Here is a 17,834-nt window from a genome sequence, read left to right on the forward strand (position 1 = left end):
ATGTTATTTAAGCATCCCTCAGAATAACTCCTATTCTGTTGTGTAGATGCGATTCTGGTCTTTCTAGATGCGAAGTAGATTAACAGATTTCCTCCTACGTTTTTATCTAGAGCTTCAGAATTCCTCTGCAACAGTGGAATGTATAGAGATATCCATTTTGTCTTATTTTACATTGCAAAGCCCTTTTCCAGTAGTCCTGAATACTTTGCAGAAATAAAAATTGCTCTTTACATGAGCCTAATTTTCACAACTGTTTGGTGCCCCAAATTTTGTCCTTTTCAAGTAAAATGTGCTTGATTATCAAGTGACTTTCAGAGCGAAATCCTGGATCCACAGGTGCCCATGGCAAGCTCTTAATTATTTCTTAATGGTATCAGGATTTTGTCCACACTTTTCATTGAAGCAAATGACTTAGATTGAAGGTTTAATAAATATTTCTGTTCCGTGTATTTTCAGACCAACTGATAGGATGGGTATCAAGGAGAAAAAGATGTTTTGTCGATACGAGGTACAGAGCTGTTTGCTCTTGGCTTTTTTAGCTGCCGCATCTTACTCCATCAGTCATGCCCAGAGCCAAGGTAAGTGATAAATAAGAAGACATAACTCTTCACTAGGTCACTCTGATGTGCAGAAATCGGCTTCCTTATTCCAAACGCAAGTGTTGTTCTCCTTTCACTAGCAGGCCAATCCAATATTACAAAACCGAAGTAGTTTTGCTGCTGATCTCAGTAGAATTACTCATTCACACATGCTCTGAATTTAATATCTCTAATGACATAAAGCTTCTCTTTGAAAGTTTAAGTGTCTCAAAATGAGTTATGCAGAACCGTTTTTACTCTTATTTCTGTGGCGGCACTATTCAAATATTGCTGTGATTGCCCTCTATGCAATCAACCAAGCTTGAACACCAGCTATAATATTCGACCTGTATGGAATATGGATTTTTTTCTTTGTTGGAGCAGTAGCTATTGTAACACTTACATCAAACAGTATTGCACAGGACTGTTGAATGTTACTGACTACTACTACAGCTTTTTCTAAAAACTACTTTGAGGATATTAAACAATACTGCTGAGATTGTTAGCCTTAAATATTTGTTGGATTAGATTGACAGTGATTTGACTTCTGGAGCAAATTTATCCTATTGCTTGGAGAAGGAGGGAAGAAAAATGCCCCAAAGTTTTTATGATTTCTGAAGAAAGACATTTCTCTCAAGGTTATCTCTATATAACCGCTTTGATATGAAGCTGCATAGGCAAAAATGGGAGAAGAATTTTGTCCTGGGACTCTATTGCTGAAAAAAGGACTGTATAATGTGGTATTCCTGAGCACATTCAGGGACTGGTGGAAACATGGAGTATTCTGCCTCCAGAAAGTGAAGCAGGCAGAACGAGCTTGTGCAATGGTTGGAGGGCAGAATACTGAAAAGCAGATCATCTTGGATGTCTGGGCACCTGAGGGTGCTTTACAAGCTTCTTAGGGAAATGTTTTAGTTGTAATATTCAGTGAGGACTATGTGGGGTGAATGAAGAAATCAAAGTTCAATCAACAGATCAACTCAACAGTTCAACTCAGTAGATCAGTTCTAACTGGAAATGAGGCCCTGAATGTTTTTGACCTAATGGGTCAGTAAATGTTTATGACCTAATAAGTCAGTAAAGCAAAGCATATGGTTCTTTGTATATTTCTGACCTAATACATATGGTTGGGATTTGCAAAGCAGAATTGGGGATTCAGATCCTTCTCCAGAAAGATGTGTAAAATTCCTTGAGCACTGAAAGTCATACTTAGCCCTACCCTTTTTAAGCGTTGATTTAATCAATTTTACATCTACCGAATAACTTACGGACAGTTAATAAAATGAAATGAAGGTCATGATCACACTTCAATGACCACACCAGCAGAAGCAGGAGTTCGTGGTGAATAAATAATGATACTCCCCTTGTTTCCCCTTTTTCAACAAGCATCAGATGCTGAATGTCCTCAGCAATGAGATACTAGGCCAAGGGGACTTTTGCTTGGCCCAGTATGACTGTTATGTTATTGGATGAGGTGATATGAAGTCTCTATGGCATATTCACAGAAAAAAATCTTTTGCTATTCTTTATGTTTGCAAATTCTTTATTTCTCCAGGCTGACACCTCTTGGAATAAATAAACTCTTCATGCAGCTAGCTAACTAATTACAATTTAATACAGCACTAACAATATTTTTGTTCATTTTAAGAATTTGCGTCAAGGTGTAGGAAAAGCATTAGTTCCAGCTTGTAGTTAAAGGTGTATAAAGTGACTTCTTGGAAAGGAGATGTTTGAGAAAACAAAGACAACATGCCTGCAGCTATAGCTTATTCTTTCAGCTGGGGAGATATCTACATTGAGCTCCATGCTATCTTGTGCATTCCCTGGGTACCATCTAAACCACACAGTGCCATTCAATTTTTAGTCAACGTCTAATTATTCCCTCACCACTGCTTCAAGCTGAAAAGGCGTTTCTTCCTCATTCAACATAAAGTCACTTAAAGAACAGTAACAACCCCCACTTTCAACTATTCATGGTCTTATATAGTTTACAGAAATAACACTGGGCAAGAAAAAGACTTACTTTAGTAGGTTTTCCATTTATTCATAGGGTAATTTGGTATACTGTAAGAATTTTCCTTCTGTATTTAAAGATGGAAATTTTCCTTTGTGTAGCAATAATTTCCATATGTTACTAATGTGACTGCTAGGCAATTGCATATTAACTTGTTCAATTCATTTTTTATGACAACAAAAATAAACTGGATGCCACAAGGTTTAGTGAACCCAATCTTAGAATATTGGATGTCTTTGGGAGAGCTGCACATCTATGGTATTTTTCCTTTCTGTTAAAACACTGAATATTTCAAAACAGTAATTCCGCAGTTATCCACAAGAATGATGTATCTGGAGCACTAATCAATCGAGCTGCATACACCAAAGCCTTGAATCTGTCTTTAGCTTTCTTTTGGGTGACTGCTCTAATGTTGCTGACGGCCATTCACTTTCATTCCTGTAAAACCACTTAACAAGCTCTAGCTACTGATTTTTATCAGTTAACTGACTCAGCTTGGATTAATTTTTTTCCCTTTCTGCAAGAAGTGAAATTTTGTTCCACAGACAATAAAGGTCCAAAGAAATAAAGATATCCTCATCAGGTTGGTGACTGCGTAGTAATTCCCATCAATATTTTGTTGTTTGTCCAAGTGTTAGATTTTAACTCCCTTAGCTATATGTACTTCTCTATGCCAGAACATTAGTCTTTGCACAACTAAGACCCAGTTGAGTATCTGTCTGGTGAATAATTCTTTTCTTCCTCATGGTTAATTGCTGTGTGGGAATGTCTGCTCCCCTGCACTATCACCTTTACATATGAAAAGTATCCAGAGAAAACTGATTAGTTATGTAAAGACTATTCTGGCACAACCTTTCTAGTCTTTCATATTGTAACTCTGTAAACAGGAGAACTTTTGGTGGTTGTGTCCTTCTTTGCTTGTTAGATCTGTGACTGTTTTATTTTTAAGGGCTCCAAATTTACCTGGTTTGGTGATGGCTAATTACAATCAGGCCAGAACTATGCTTCTTTGTTAGAAAATGCTTTTATAAGTTAGTAAACCAAGAGTGGGACAGAATGACAGGGGATGAAAGATGGCAGAGAAAAGCTTTGAAATTCTAAGATGTACTTTTTTTGGCAATCCTGTTTTTTGGATTTTGACAGCTCTATGCTCTGCCTCTTAATCCCCATACAAATTTACCATTTAAACTCAATAAAGTGTGCAGCCTTTTTACACTTACCTATTTTCATTGTCCAAAAGTTTATATCTGCTCTTTCCTAAACAAAATAAATAATAAAAAGAAATGCATACTGCAAACTCCAAGATATGACTTGTCACTTCTAGTTCATTCAGAACTGATTCATTATGATTTATGTATAGCTCAAGGACAGAATGAATCTTGAGAACGAATTAAAGGCTTTAATCCATAACTACAGTCTGCTCGGCTTTCCAAACTTCTTGCCATACTCTCTGTCATTTTATTCCAATTATAGCATGCTGAATGTTCTTGCAGAAACTTGCTCAGCAAAACAGTTTTCAGTACAGGGGCCAAATTTTCAAAGAACTTGTTCTGATGTCCGATGGTACCTGCACACACCCTGACTTGCAGCCTCTTTTCCTAAACTTCGGAGAAGTGACGGGCAGTATGGAGCACGCGAGGGAATGCACTGGCTGGACGTGTGCCCAGTGCTGCAAATCTGAGAACAACTTTCAGTATGAGGAATCTGCTCTCTCTGGGCCCTCCCCTCTCTTCCTGAGCTAGTTCTCTGAGTCCTTCAGAGTGCTGAGTTGTTACTGTACTGGTCTTGGTGCTTGCACGGTCTCTTCTGCCCTGGTGCTAAGTAAGTCCCCCAAGATAGAGAACATCAGACCTTTTGCTACGGTAAAACTGTCCTTTATGAAAGGACAGGATGAATACAAGGGAATAAAATTCCTGCGTTGTTAAACCTCTAGACTTTTGCTTCTAACACCCAAAACGTTTCTAATGTGAAATGACATTAAAAAATCCACCTAAAATCTCATAAAAAAGACCAGACTGACTCTCTCTCTCTCTTTTTTTTTTTCTCCTCTCTTTTCCAACCTACTGGAAAAAAAAATAGGGAAAAGTAATCAGCTGCTACAATTGCCAGAGCTGCCTTGACTGCAGCAGGTCAAATGGAGAGTCCAGAGAGTTTTAGATGGCACATTCTACCTGTAGACTGAGATACTCAGTGTGCTATAGTCATTCAACCTCAGAAACACCATGAGAGCTCTTGGCTTGTCGTGTCTCGCAGGCCAGGAGACCATGGGCATGCTCCTAGGCCATTAAAAAGCTTTATTGGGCCCTGGGGTGAACAAGTTGCTGCTCCTTTCTTCAGAAAATTTCTGTTTTCTTAAAACTTATCTACAGAAACCTGAAGGGTGGAATGTGCTAGAAAGTGGAGCTATGGAGCTGGTGCCAAGAGGAGAGGAAAGGATGACAGATGAATTTGTTTTCTGTCCCCTTCTATTTCTTGGCCCCTGGACAGCTTCCCCAGCTGCCTTTTCCTCTAGATCAGTTAATTCTGTGTGGGCCACAACCCATTAAAATATTTGAAGATCCACTGTCTCCTGCCAGCCTCCTAATGCTGCAGACTGCACAACTAGCAGCTCTGCGCCTGTTGTTTGATGGAGGGTTGTTCCCTAGAGCAGAGGTGCTGTGCAGAGTGTTGCCCAGCCTCCGCACAGAGCTGCCAAGTGTAGAAGAACAGTTACTTTCTACTTCTTCCTCACTGAAATGTCACATCTTAATCATTTCATGCTTTTACTCTGTTCACCTACTGCTCCTGTTTGATTCCTAGGTGGTGGCATGAGATAAATACAGGCCAGATTTGCTTCCCATCCTCAGGGTGCCCCCACCTAAATCCTGACAAGCCTCTGCATGTCTGCAAGCCTTGCTGAGACTGAGGCAGCGCTTGCAGCCAGCGGGCTGCGTGTGCCCCTGGGACAAGCTCTGCACGTGGGGCAGCTGCTGGTGCTCCTGCCTTGTGCATGCCTTGTCCTTTGAAAACCTGTGTCTTCACAAGGCTTTGAAAATTTGGCCCTGAGTGAGTGACTTTAAATGTGGAGAAAAGCTCTCCAGTAATGAGGCATAAAGGAATTTAGGTAATGCATATGTTAATGTTAAGCAAGGAGAGCAATTTTAATTCTCATATATTAACAAAGAGCATTTGTATCACCAGCTTTGCCTGCTACATTAGTGTCTTAACATCTAACACTGTTTGTCTTTCTCTTCTCTGCCATTAGGTGGTTTGTTTTTATTAAGAGATATATAAAAGTTATGTCTGAGGGAAGTAGTGCACCTGGGGATAATGTCATTTCTACAAACTAATAAATTGGTGTATGTGACATTTTGAATAACTTGCATCCTTTGTCATTAAAATTCTGTGTTGTCTTCCTATGTGTTTTTATTATATATTTTTAAGTGATGATTGCTTTTTATTGGAATTTAAAATGTTGTTTTCTTTCCCCCCTTGCAGTGTCCCCACCAACAAGGTTAAGATATAATGTAGTCGCTCCTGACAGTGTACAGATCTCATGGAAAGCCCCCAAAGGGCAGTTCACTGGATATAAGCTTCTTGTCACTCCAAGCTCAGGTAAAAAACAAACAAACAAAACCAAAAGTCTCTCTGTACTCCTTTAAGTCAAAATGGCCAACATGCCGAACAGCTTTTCCTCAGGCTAATGTCATTCTTCAGGACTACAGAATTGTGACTGTGGGCCTTCTCCTACAGAGAGCTCCTCACAAAAGACCAGAAAGCTTTTAGAACAAACTTATAAAATAAAATAAAACAAAATAAAATAAAATAAAAATTCAAAAAATGAACAAAAATGAACTTTAAATTGGAAAACAATGTGGTTATACTGGTCAAATAGAGAGAAAAAGGTTATAAAAGGCTCCTGCCAGCCTGCTGGGTCCTCCAAGACAGGTGGCGACTTTCATATGTTGATCGTTAGTTTTGTTACTTTAGGCTGTAACTAGGTCCAACCAGTCTCTGCTGGTCTCTAGGGAATTCTTTCTGTAGCCTGTCAAGCCTGATATTGCCTTTTTGTTCCTCTTCTTGGTGATAATTGATAGAGGTGTGTATACTTCTAGAAACCATTAAATTTGAAAGTGCCAGCACACTGTCAGTGGTTGTGTAGTCATCCTAAAGTAGCCACTCACTTGATATTCTTTGTAATGCATGACAAAGTTGTTTTGTTTTTGTTTTTGACTATGTGCATGGACTGTTGAATAGAGAGAGTCAAATATCCATTTTTCCTCTTATGATAGCTGTCTGGAGAGAAGAATTTTAGGTTTAAGAAACACAAAGCAGGACACGGATATGCAAGTAGAAGCCAGAGTAGTACACTGAAATAGATCTATGCAGTGATAAACCTTCACCTTTCTGCCACCATCTTTCTCACAGAATGTGTGACAGGTCACCACTATAATCTCATTCCTATATCATCTGTAGGCCTCTTAAATTTTTAAGCATGTCAACAGCAGTAAGTCAGTTCTTTCTGCAAGTCAAATATTTTCCTAATTAGCAGTGTGTCATGGGATAAGTTGCTTTTTCTCCACATGCATCACACTGTCCACTATATTATATCCATGTTGTGGAAGAGAACCTATAGAAATCTGATTTTCATCAGTGCTGAAAAAAATGTAGGAAGTGAGCTTTGCAGTCCCTGAATCCCAATGCTTGGGGAATGCTTAGCTTCATGGGTAAAAAATTTACAGAGTCCATGAAACCTGTCCTCAAGCTGCAGAGCCAAAAGCCATATGGAAACATGATATTATGACATTAGGAAACATGACATTTCCCTGACACAAAATAAACGATAAATCAAAATGGCAGACAGAGTGCAGCGTGGCAAATCTGCTGATGATACAAAACTGGGAGGAGTGGCTCATAGCTCAGAGGGCTGTGCTGCCATTCAGGGGCACCTTGACAGGCTGGAGACATGGGCAGAAGGGAATCTCAGGAAACTGAGTAAAGGAAATGCAGAGTCCTGCAACTAGGGAGAAATAACCCCATGAGCTGGTACAGTCTGGGGGTTGACCTGCTGGAAAGTAGGGAAGGACCTGGGAGCCCTGGTGGACCATGAGTCAGCAAGGTGCCCATGTGGCCAAGGAGGCAGATGGCGTCTTGGATTGCATTAGGTGGAGCATCGGCAGCAGGTTGAGGGAGGTGACCCTCCTGCTCTACTCAACCCAGGTGAGGACACACCTGGAGTGCTCTGTCCTGTGCATGGGCATTTCTGGCTGAACAGAGCAGGAATGGGTTGCCCAGATATAGATTGTGGAGTCTTCATCTTTGGATGAATTCAAAAGCTGTCTGGGTTCCTAGGCAATGTGTTCTAGGTGACTGCTTTAGCAGGGAGGCTAGACCAGATAATCTCCAGAGGTCCCTTCCAACTTAAGCTGTTCTGTCCTTTTGTGATTGAGCAATCTGCTCTAACTGGATCTTCCTTGAGCAGGAGGCCTCCAGAAGTTCCTTTCAACCAACATGATTCTATGATTTTATGATTATTCTTTATTCCGCAATTCTTTGTTTTTAGCAGCATTTTCATGCTGGTTGGTTTGTTTTAACCTTTTATTAGGCTGCTTCCTCTTATTGCTGAATGTTCTTTTCTTCCTCAGTAAACAACTTTATTAAATATTTTGCCTATTCTTTGAGGTCCAGGTACATAAAACTCCCTAATAAAGTCTTTGGTCAGGGTGCTTGACTTTTTTTCTGTTCTGGGACTGTCCTGTCCCATCTATCTGGATCATTCTAGAAGTGGGTAATCAGTTAGACTTGGTTCATTTTAGAGTTTGAGGTAACGTTAGGTCATTAAATTACCTTATCATAAGAAAAGCAAACATGAAATTATGTTGTGCTTTTTTTTTTTTTTTTTTTTTGTCTTTACAGGTGGAAAAACAAATCAGTTAATTCTTCAAAATACTGCCACCAAAGCAATTATTCAAGGACTTATTCCAGATCAAAACTATGCCCTTCAGATCATTGCATTCAGTGAAGACAAGGAGAGCAAGCCAGCCCAAGGCCAGTTCAGAAGTAAGTATCTTTTATACCTGACATATGGAATTTCTTTATCAGCTATTTAATGTGATTTGTGGAATTGTTGCAAACTCAGACATAGAGAGGGACAATTAAAAATTTTTTTTTGCTGTGGAAGGAAGCTGGTCAGAAGCACAGATTTTACCTCACACAGTTACAGCTGGAGGGCTAACTTAATGCAATTGCTGTTACACAAGAGATTTTTAGCCTGAGGTACTTTGGGCTCTTGCCATTTTCATAGTTTCAGGATCCCTATCTTCCCTATTCATTTGTGAAATTAGCCAGTTGTTCATGGAATAGAATCTTCAGTAAGCAGAAACAGGAAGGGAAGATTTATATTATGATATTTTAAAAAAATCCTTCCCTTTGTCCAACTGTTTTTATTAAAAGGTTCTTAGAGCTGTGCCAACTGTCAACCAGTTTCTAGTTCAATGATATTACCAAAGATGGTCTTCTGCCATCAAATATTTCTGCAAATTATTTTCAAGACACTTATATCAACCTGCACATTCCTTTAATATCTCTATTAATGTCTATAAATAGCAAAAACATTGTGTTCTTATAGTAATTTCACAGGCAGAACAGTGATTTGCCTTGATTTACACTTTAAACAGCTCAGGATCAGTTAAATAAGATCAGTACTGGTTTGATTAATGAACTCTAAAAGGTGTCTGTCTGGGAGTACAGTTGAAAGTATTCCTTTGACAGAGTATTTTAATAACTGTTTACAGAGGACAATATTCACTTACTGTCATCAATAAACCACCTTTCCCTCAGAATTTGTGAATGATGAAATGTCCTATTTGATGTGGCATTTGCCAAAGTCCTCTGGATTTTGCCACTGCAACTCTGTTTACTACTTCAAGAACCACTCTGCATAGGAAACCCACAAAACCGCAGATTACTTTAGCTTTGGGAACATCTTACAGAATAGCTACACCAAATTCAGTAATATGTATGTTTGTTTTTCAAACTAGTTCTATTCCGTAGGAAAAGAAAAGTTGGCAGCTTGATTTAGGAATGCGGGGGTTATATGCTCTATTTAATTGCGTTCTTTCTTTGCTGCCAGTGAAAACATTTAAGACTTAATGAGACTGGAGTTCCATTTGACAGTATAATGCCTTGTGTGAGTGAAAACAGATACAGAATGAATGCAAAGATTTCTTTCTTCTTATCCTGTGTTTTTATGTTTCTCCTTTTCTGACAAGGTATTCACTAATTCTTAAGATGATAAAAAATCAAACAAAGCCAAAGCTTTGAGAATATCTTGGGTTCTAGTGCATCGTAAGTGTATTTTTAATGCTGCTCTACTGTAATTGATGTACAAAGGAAATTCTCTACAATAAAATTTTATTATTAAGAGATAGTCAGATATACTTCCTTTTTTGAACACTGCTCGTAAGTTATGTTAAATAGTACACAATTAACAAAGATCACTGGAGAATTTTGTCCTTTTAAAATGCAGCCGTAAAACATGCAGTAGATAAGTTAATCATTTGTGCAAATAGGTGACTAGAACCGTTGCTTTTGTCTCTTCTTCCCATGTGGCTAGGATTTTGGCAGTTAGGAATGGCTTTCCCAAATTCAAAAAGTCTCTGTAGAGGTGTAACCAACTGGTCTCCCATGAGCATTTTCACAGACTTCTGTGCCATTTCTCCTCTGGATATCTTCAGCATCACAAAAGCAGCTCCTTAATGGCACTTGCTCTCAGCCTTTCCTCACAGGAATGATTCTAGTTGGCTAAGTAATGACATACTGTCTTCCTCATATTATTTGGGCAATTTGACATCTTTTTCTTTATTGAAAGTCTTGTTAAGGTGAAGATTAAACGCGTAATTTTGAGTAAGACCTGGTGTCTTCATTTATTGTATCCCAGCCAATAACCAAGATCAGCATTGACAGAAGTTGACTGTTCAGCAGGTTGTGGACCTGAATTTACTTCTGAATCAATTTCACAATCATTTTTTAAGGGCTCAAGTGATGTGCAGGTATACATGATACATTAGTTTGGGGAGAAGAGTCAAAATTTCAGTCACATTTCCCTACTACTCCTACATCTATACTTGGATTGCAGAGGCCAGAAATTCTGCAGAGGCTTATCTTCCTGAAGGATACACCACCATGTTTGACAGTGGGCTTGTGGTTATATTTGGATTGGGACTTGGAAGAATTTGGTTTCGTTCTGGATTCCGCTTCAGATATTCCATATGCAGTTGGGTGAACCAGTGAAATCCATTTGACTTTGATTGTACTTTTGTAAGACACAGGACATATGTTGTCTATTTTATATCACACATTGCAAGGGACAGACAGTCTTTCTTCACCCTTTCCTAGTGTTTGCAAAGGACTCAGCGCAGTGAGTCTGATCTTGGCTAAGACTCCATAACTGCTTTGATGCATGTAGGCCGTAATCTAATTCTACATAAACTAAAGACTTTAATTGGAGCAGATTTTTTTTTTCTGTGAGAGATCTACTCTGTTTAGTTTTTAACTGTTCTTGGCATTGTAGACAGCTGGGGTGTTGACACCAATTAACTTTCTAAGGAAACTCTGAAAGTTTTTTTTTCTCTTTTTAATAAGTAGGTGACTTCAGCAATGATTTTCCAGAATCTTTCAGATTATGATGGTGTAGGCTGATATTGGCTACTAATGTAATATTAGGAATTGCTGATCAGGCTGGATTCTGCTTGGCTGTTACATCAGCTCTGGACCAAAATAAGGGAGCTTATTTCACCCACTACTGGGACAGGAAACTGTTGAATTATGAGCTCAGGAGCAACTCTGTTCACATGGGAGTATTTGGTGCCCTGAACACAGATTTGGGCATCGGATCTAAGATGAATCTTTAAAGAGGATAATGTAACAGCTGGTTTATGTGCTTTTGTGCTGGATGATTTGGAGTAGGAGCCTGGAATGTTGAACTTTCCCTAGCTAACTCTGCCAGTTTTCTGGGCTGGTTCTTGTCAGTGTGGACTTAGATACTGATGTCACTGCATTTGGCCTCTCCTGTATGAGGAGAGTCACTTTTGAGAACTCTAATGATGTTGAGTTGTGGGCAGATTCATAAAAAGAATAAACCCAAGTGGAGGGAGGGAAAACCCAGTAACAGTTACTTGTTACCCAAGTGCATTGGCAGATATTGCAGGAAAAGTCTTCTCTATCTGGAAGAGGAAAATAATATCTGACATCTGACTGTGTTCTTTCTAGTTTGATTCATTTTTTTCCCCTTACTTTTCTAGTTAAAGACATAGAAAGAAGAAAAGAAACAAATAAATCCAAGGTGAAGGATCCAGAAAAAACAAGTGGGAATAAACCAGCTCCAGAAGGTCAGATCATAATGCATATGATTTGTGTAATACTCTGATAATAATCACCTTCTTTAATTAATCAGGTCATTTTATAGTTTTTCTTTAAATCTGTACTTTAAATGTGCTTCCAAGATTATTACGATTTTTAGCAGTCAAACAGAAAGGCAAATCAAAACTTTCGAGAATATTGGAGAGTTGCTACAAAGGGAGGGATTGCTTTAGTTCTGTGTTCTACTTTATCACTTTAGGCAGTAGGCATTAAATACCACAATGGAGAACATAAAAGTAGTCTTTGAACCTGTGTAAAAAAACATTTGTCTGGGTACTTCTACCTGATGCACTTTGAATAGTGAAAGAATCTAGTGTTTCCATATGTAATAATAATGTAATATTACATTGACTATGTCAGATGCAGTTTTAAGTGACACCTAAAATCAAATTAGTATAACTGTGTAATTATGCACATAATAACTTGATACTGTGGTGCTAATGCTGGCCTTATATGTGAAAACTGTTGGAGGAAAGAAAGGAGTTGGTTTTACCCATCTGCAAGGAGTCAATCTTCTAGTGAAGTGTCACATTGCTTGTCATGAGAAGCACATCTAATATAGGCATTAAAATCCATCTTACGCTTAATATATGTTTTCTCTGTTTCCTGTTATTCTAAAATTCAAGTGCAATCTCCTTCATGAAGTAACCCTAACAGTTATTATTCCCTTCAGTAGCTATTTATGATTTACAGAACAAGCAGTGACAGGAACAGCTTGATATGACCACACATAGTCTCCCTGTGAATAAATAGGACAATTTCAAGGCTTATGTTTTGCCAGTGCCTTTTAGATCTGTATCGCAGTAATGCAATACAGAGAAGTATCAAAGACCTCATCCAAAGCTCGATGAAGCCCATGCAAATATTTCTGTCTTTAGTATTCTTTATTTTTTTTTGTCTTACCATAAGTATTTGTGCATCGTTGTATTTATTAACAGCATGTAAGTTTGTTTCCATGCAGCCCAGTTCAAGTCAAAGCACCCTTAAATTCATCACATTGTGTACACTGGGGAAAATGTTAGATAGTTTGTACTACACTTGAAGAGGTAAGTTATACTTACTAAGATAGGATGAGGTGATCTTTCTTTCATCCTCTTTTTAGAAGAAGAACAAGTTGGAGGAAATGAGAGCTGAAGAAGGAAAATGTGATTTTTTTTTAATGATGGACAAGTGATAAAAGTTCAAGGATGGAAAACTGGGTCTGTAATAGGAAAATGTTGATTAAATGCAGACAGAGGAAAATGTCTGCCAGATTGTGGGAGAGGATTTATGCTTTCTTCACTGAGTAGGGGCAAAAATGCAGTTGGCAAGGGGAAACTGGATCTGCAGTCTCTCCCTTTTTAGGATTCTTGTTTACTTGGCAAGTCTATAACTCACTTCCCCCCCACTTCAACTCTTAAGTTGTCTGAACCTAATTAGTGGTAGAAAGATACCGGAATTCTTATGTATTAAAAGAAAATACATTTTCGTCTAGCATTTGTGAAAAGATCATTTTACATTTTCTATAGCATCTTGTACTAAAAATAAAAGTATATATCTGAAAGAAAAGCAAAACTTAGGAATTTCTCAACCAGCAAAAGTGGCCAAAAAGAAAAAAATATAAAAAAGCTTTGCTATTTTTTATGAATTTTTGCACTTTTTTAGCTCTTTTCTCAATACAGGTGTATTTAATATAATAAACATTTTCCTACTGTCTAACTATTTTATATCCTCTTTCTTTGCACAATATAATGACTATTGAAAGTGATAGAGATTCCAGCTGAATTACTTCACTGTAAGTAGGGTGGGAGTCCAAGCATAAATGTTATGAAGAAGCAACAGCAGCAGCAAAAAATCCGTAGCTGGGACAGAAGTGAATTTAGAACTGATGCAAAGAGTAAATGTCTCAAAACTTTCCTAAGATCTTTCCTATCTGAAGACCTCTCCCCCTCAAACTGAAATTGGATCAAAAGAAATTCAGGATGTATTTGAAGGAAATCAATTAAAAAATTAAAAGCAAAAATTTATAACAAAACCACGAAGAACAACGATCCTCTGCAGATGTTTGACAGGAAATGATTTGATTAGGATCAAATGAATTCAGGCCAGCGGTTACTTGGTTTCATAGCAAGTCAGTATATGGCTAAATCTGGTGGGTTGAACAGCGATCCTTATATTCTGTGGTTGTGTTATAACTTTGATCTAGTTAATGAGACTTTAGATGTTAAAAGACCAGAAAAAAGTGTGTACAGTATAGTGTATTATTTGAAAATGAGGACAATCTTGGTATGCAAAGCAAATTTAAATCAATCATTTTCTGTATTGGTATTGCTAGGAAATGGTTATGGTTCCTGCCTTTGGTCAGCACAAGCCAGTTTCACTATTCCTGCAAATGTTAGAGCCAATTTTTGAGGAAAGGAGATGGCTTCTCTGGACACCCATCCTACCTCTATAGGATGTTTATGCAAAAAAAGATTATAGAGTTTTTGCAAGCCTTATAAAGTCACTGGTGATTTTGCATATGGAGAATAGTTTGGCAAAGAGTATTAAAGCAGGTTTTGTATTTAGTAGCTGAGGTAATCCCAAGTTAGTGTTTTAAGACAAAATTATTGCAATACAATAATGCACTTGTCAAAGTGTATGAAAAAGAGTGTAGACTCTAAATATTGCAAGTTTTTTTAATAATTAGCATTTAATAATCAGCATTATGCTAATTATTGTGATCTGTCTATGTGTATCCTTCTGATGTTGCTGAAATACACAGAAACTTTATAATCATTGGAATTTGGTATTCATAAATACTTAGCTAATATACTTCTTAATGATCACATAGTGAGAAACAGGAAAACACCCAACCATTTCAGCGGGACAAAGATTTCACCATAAACCTTCTATTCACAGAAACTCTCTTAGTAAGAAGTACAAGGCAGTTACCTACGTTAATGATTCCAGATGGCTTCAAAGCTTCGTCTTCTTCTTTTCCTCTGTGGTTTGTAGGATTGTTTCTGCAGTGCTGTCCTCTATTTTATTACTGAGTATTCGAGGCTACAAGTAGCTCTGGGGAGGTGTGAGTATCTCCTCCTAAAACCCCAAATCTGCCCTTTTCTTCTATCTCTCAAATTACCTGATATTTGGAATTGCCTTTGTCCTCATGTGACTGTGTCAATGGCTTGAGTGATTTGCTGGTAGATCTTCCAGCAGCTTCAGTAACCTAGATCAAAATTTCCATCTATTGTGTCCTGCCAATTCAAGTAGTTTTAAAACCCTGTACCAAATACTATGCTCTTATCTCAGCAAACCTCAAGATTTTTGATATGCATCCAGTAATGTCACTGTGCCAAATTAATTCAGCTTTAAAGTCTAGCACTTGTGTCAGATGTTCACTTTTTATTTGATTTCTAGAAATTTTGTCCAGTTCTCCTACACAGACACTTTCAAATCTCGAATCTTCTTTCTGTAGTTTTCAGAACTTGCGAGATTTGAGCTTAATGATTTATCACTGTCACACACTTATATTAATAATGTCAGGAGCCTTTTCTCTTCCTCTCTATTCAGATAAAGTTCACAGACTCAGCTTCTTTCAGCACGCTCTGATATTCGAGCACTTGTACCCTGGCACTTCTCCAACTCCCTCATGTACAAAGCGCCTTTCTGTACAGTGAAAGGGGTTAATGCATTCTGTGCCTTCTCACATGTATTACAGTTTTTCAAAGTGCTTCTACAAGTGATTCTCTGATCAGGTCCTCTAGGGAAGGGAGAATTCACAGCATTTTAACTATATCCTGTGGCAAGTTGTCTTCAGAGAATTTCCGTGTGTCTTAAATAATTCTAGCTAGCCATCTCAATCCCATATTAAAACTCTGAGGAGCAATTTTATTTTCTTGCTTACACATTATTTGGGGGATTTTCTACTTGAGAGACGTTCTATTAATGTCTTAATAGAGTAAATCATACAAGTTCTTAAATCTTTAAAAAAATCTGCTTTCTGTTTAGAAAATTCATAGAATCATAAAGTGCTTAAGGTTGGAAGGGACCTCTAGAGGTCATCTAGTCCAACCCCCCTGCATACGCAGGGTCACCTAGAGCACGTGGCACAGGGCTGCGTCCAAGGGGCTTTTGAAGATCTCCAGAGAAGGAGACTCCACAACCTCTCTGGGCAGCCTGTTCCAGTGCTCTGTCACCTTCACTGTCAAGAATTTTTTCCTTAAGTTCCTGTGGAACTTTTGGTGTTTCAGTTTGTGGCCATTTCCTCTAGTCCTTTTGGTGGCCACCAGTGAAAAGAGGCCGGCCCCATCTTCCTCATTGCCTCGCTTGAGGTATTTATATACACTGATTAGATCCCCTCTCAGCCTTCTCTTCTTCAGGCTGAATAGGCCCAGCTCTCTCAGCTTCAAATTCCTGTGCATGTGTCTAAAGTCTGAATGACTTAGAAAAAGGAAACCAAATATAGGTCAGATTGTGCTACAGAATTAAGCTTGTGCAGTATAAAAGTCTTCAGCAGATTGCAGACTGCTAAAACAAGTTCCTGTAGAATAATCTAAAGTGAAACACATATGATGCAGTGTAACAGTTACTTTCTTGTCATAAGGTGCAAGTAATATATTCACGTAGTAAGCATGACTTGTTAGGGAGGTCAGTGATCTTCATCATATGCCATGGTATGTGCTAGTTAGTTTGATCTAAAAATTTTCATTAATCCCTAGCACAAATGCATTAGGGACAGGTGATTGATATTCCTAAATGCATACAGTAATTTAAATGCAAAACTTTGTGAGGAAGAGCTTAAAGCAGTTAGATAAGCAACCTGGATTAACAAATATCTTTCCTTTCAAGTAATTTAATATTATTAGTAATCCAGATCAAGGTTATGCACGTGCGCTGGTGAATGGCTGCTCACCCAGAGCAGAGCAGAGCAGAGCATTTGCTCTGACACATGCTAGTCCCATCCTCATTGTGCTGTCTTCACAACATAATAGAGAAGTTATTTTGGTTGTATTGTTCTAAATTCCAATTTTTAGTGCCTTGGGGGTTTATAAAATATCATGAAGTCTCTTGCAAAAGATTTTCAGTCTGCATATTAAGCTGTGTTATCTTACATGACGCTTACTGCTATTGATACTTGGTAGGTAAGCATCCGTGAAGTCTCCTTCAGGTGAGTATGTTCTGTCCTCTGAACCCTCTGAATCTTTTGTAGCCTTTGTCATAACACTTATCTTCCTGGTCCATATGTAGAAGTTCTCAGCTGCCTACAAAAACTGTGTAGACATGTCCAAAGTTCATCTGCTTTACAGTGAGAAGGTTTTAGATTTTTTGTTCTCCCAAATGTTGTTTACCAGTCTTTGAAAGCAAAATTACATTTTGGGGAAAAGTAATTATGCCTTTTCCTCTGTTTGTAGTTTTGTCATTGCTCTGATTGTTTCTCTTTCATAATATTTTCTTTCTAGTGCTACACATACTTTTGGATAACACAAAAATCATTTAGAGGGATGATGTGATATGGCATATAAATCTGGGGTTTGTATTATAATAGCGCATGCAGTGAGTCACTTTTTTAGTGGTTTTGGGTAGTGCTAGAAAACAGAGATAATGTAAACCTGAGAAATATACTGATTTGCCTTCTTACTCCTGTGAGCACATTTTCCTAATATCGCTATCAGCTTTGGTACAAAACAACTTTGGTGTTTACTCCATAGCTGTTGAATGGCACTAGGTTATATACAGGAGAAATCCTTACAGTGCTGTATTAACTATACAATTATATTATAGTTAATATATTGACTATTAGCTCATCTGCCGAGTTAACGTCAGATGCTTCCATAAGTGTTGCTAAACCGTGTGAAATGAGTGCTTTGAAGTGTTTGACT

The 17,834-nt window shown here is 38.1% G+C and overlaps 1 protein-coding gene across 1 annotated transcript in view; it reads left to right on the forward strand.

The window, feature by feature from the left end:
• Window positions 1-462: 462 nt before the first annotated feature.
• Window positions 463-17,834, forward strand: part of COL14A1 (collagen type XIV alpha 1 chain) — a 113,762-nt gene continuing 96,390 nt past the window's right edge. Inside the window, exons 1-4 of the mRNA XM_088533300.1 lie at window positions 463-578; window positions 6,070-6,186; window positions 8,488-8,631; window positions 11,874-11,960. Of these exons, the coding sequence (XP_088389426.1) occupies window positions 470-578; window positions 6,070-6,186; window positions 8,488-8,631; window positions 11,874-11,960 (457 nt within the window). The 5' untranslated portion in view covers window positions 463-469. The remainder of the gene's footprint in view (window positions 579-6,069; window positions 6,187-8,487; window positions 8,632-11,873; window positions 11,961-17,834) is intronic.

This window comes from Tinamus guttatus, unplaced genomic scaffold (genome assembly GCF_059628265.1).
Source record: "Tinamus guttatus ecotype Peru unplaced genomic scaffold, ASM5962826v1 Tinamus_guttatus_pri_ptg000492l, whole genome shotgun sequence".
NCBI classification, from domain to species: Eukaryota; Metazoa; Chordata; class Aves; order Tinamiformes; family Tinamidae; genus Tinamus; species Tinamus guttatus.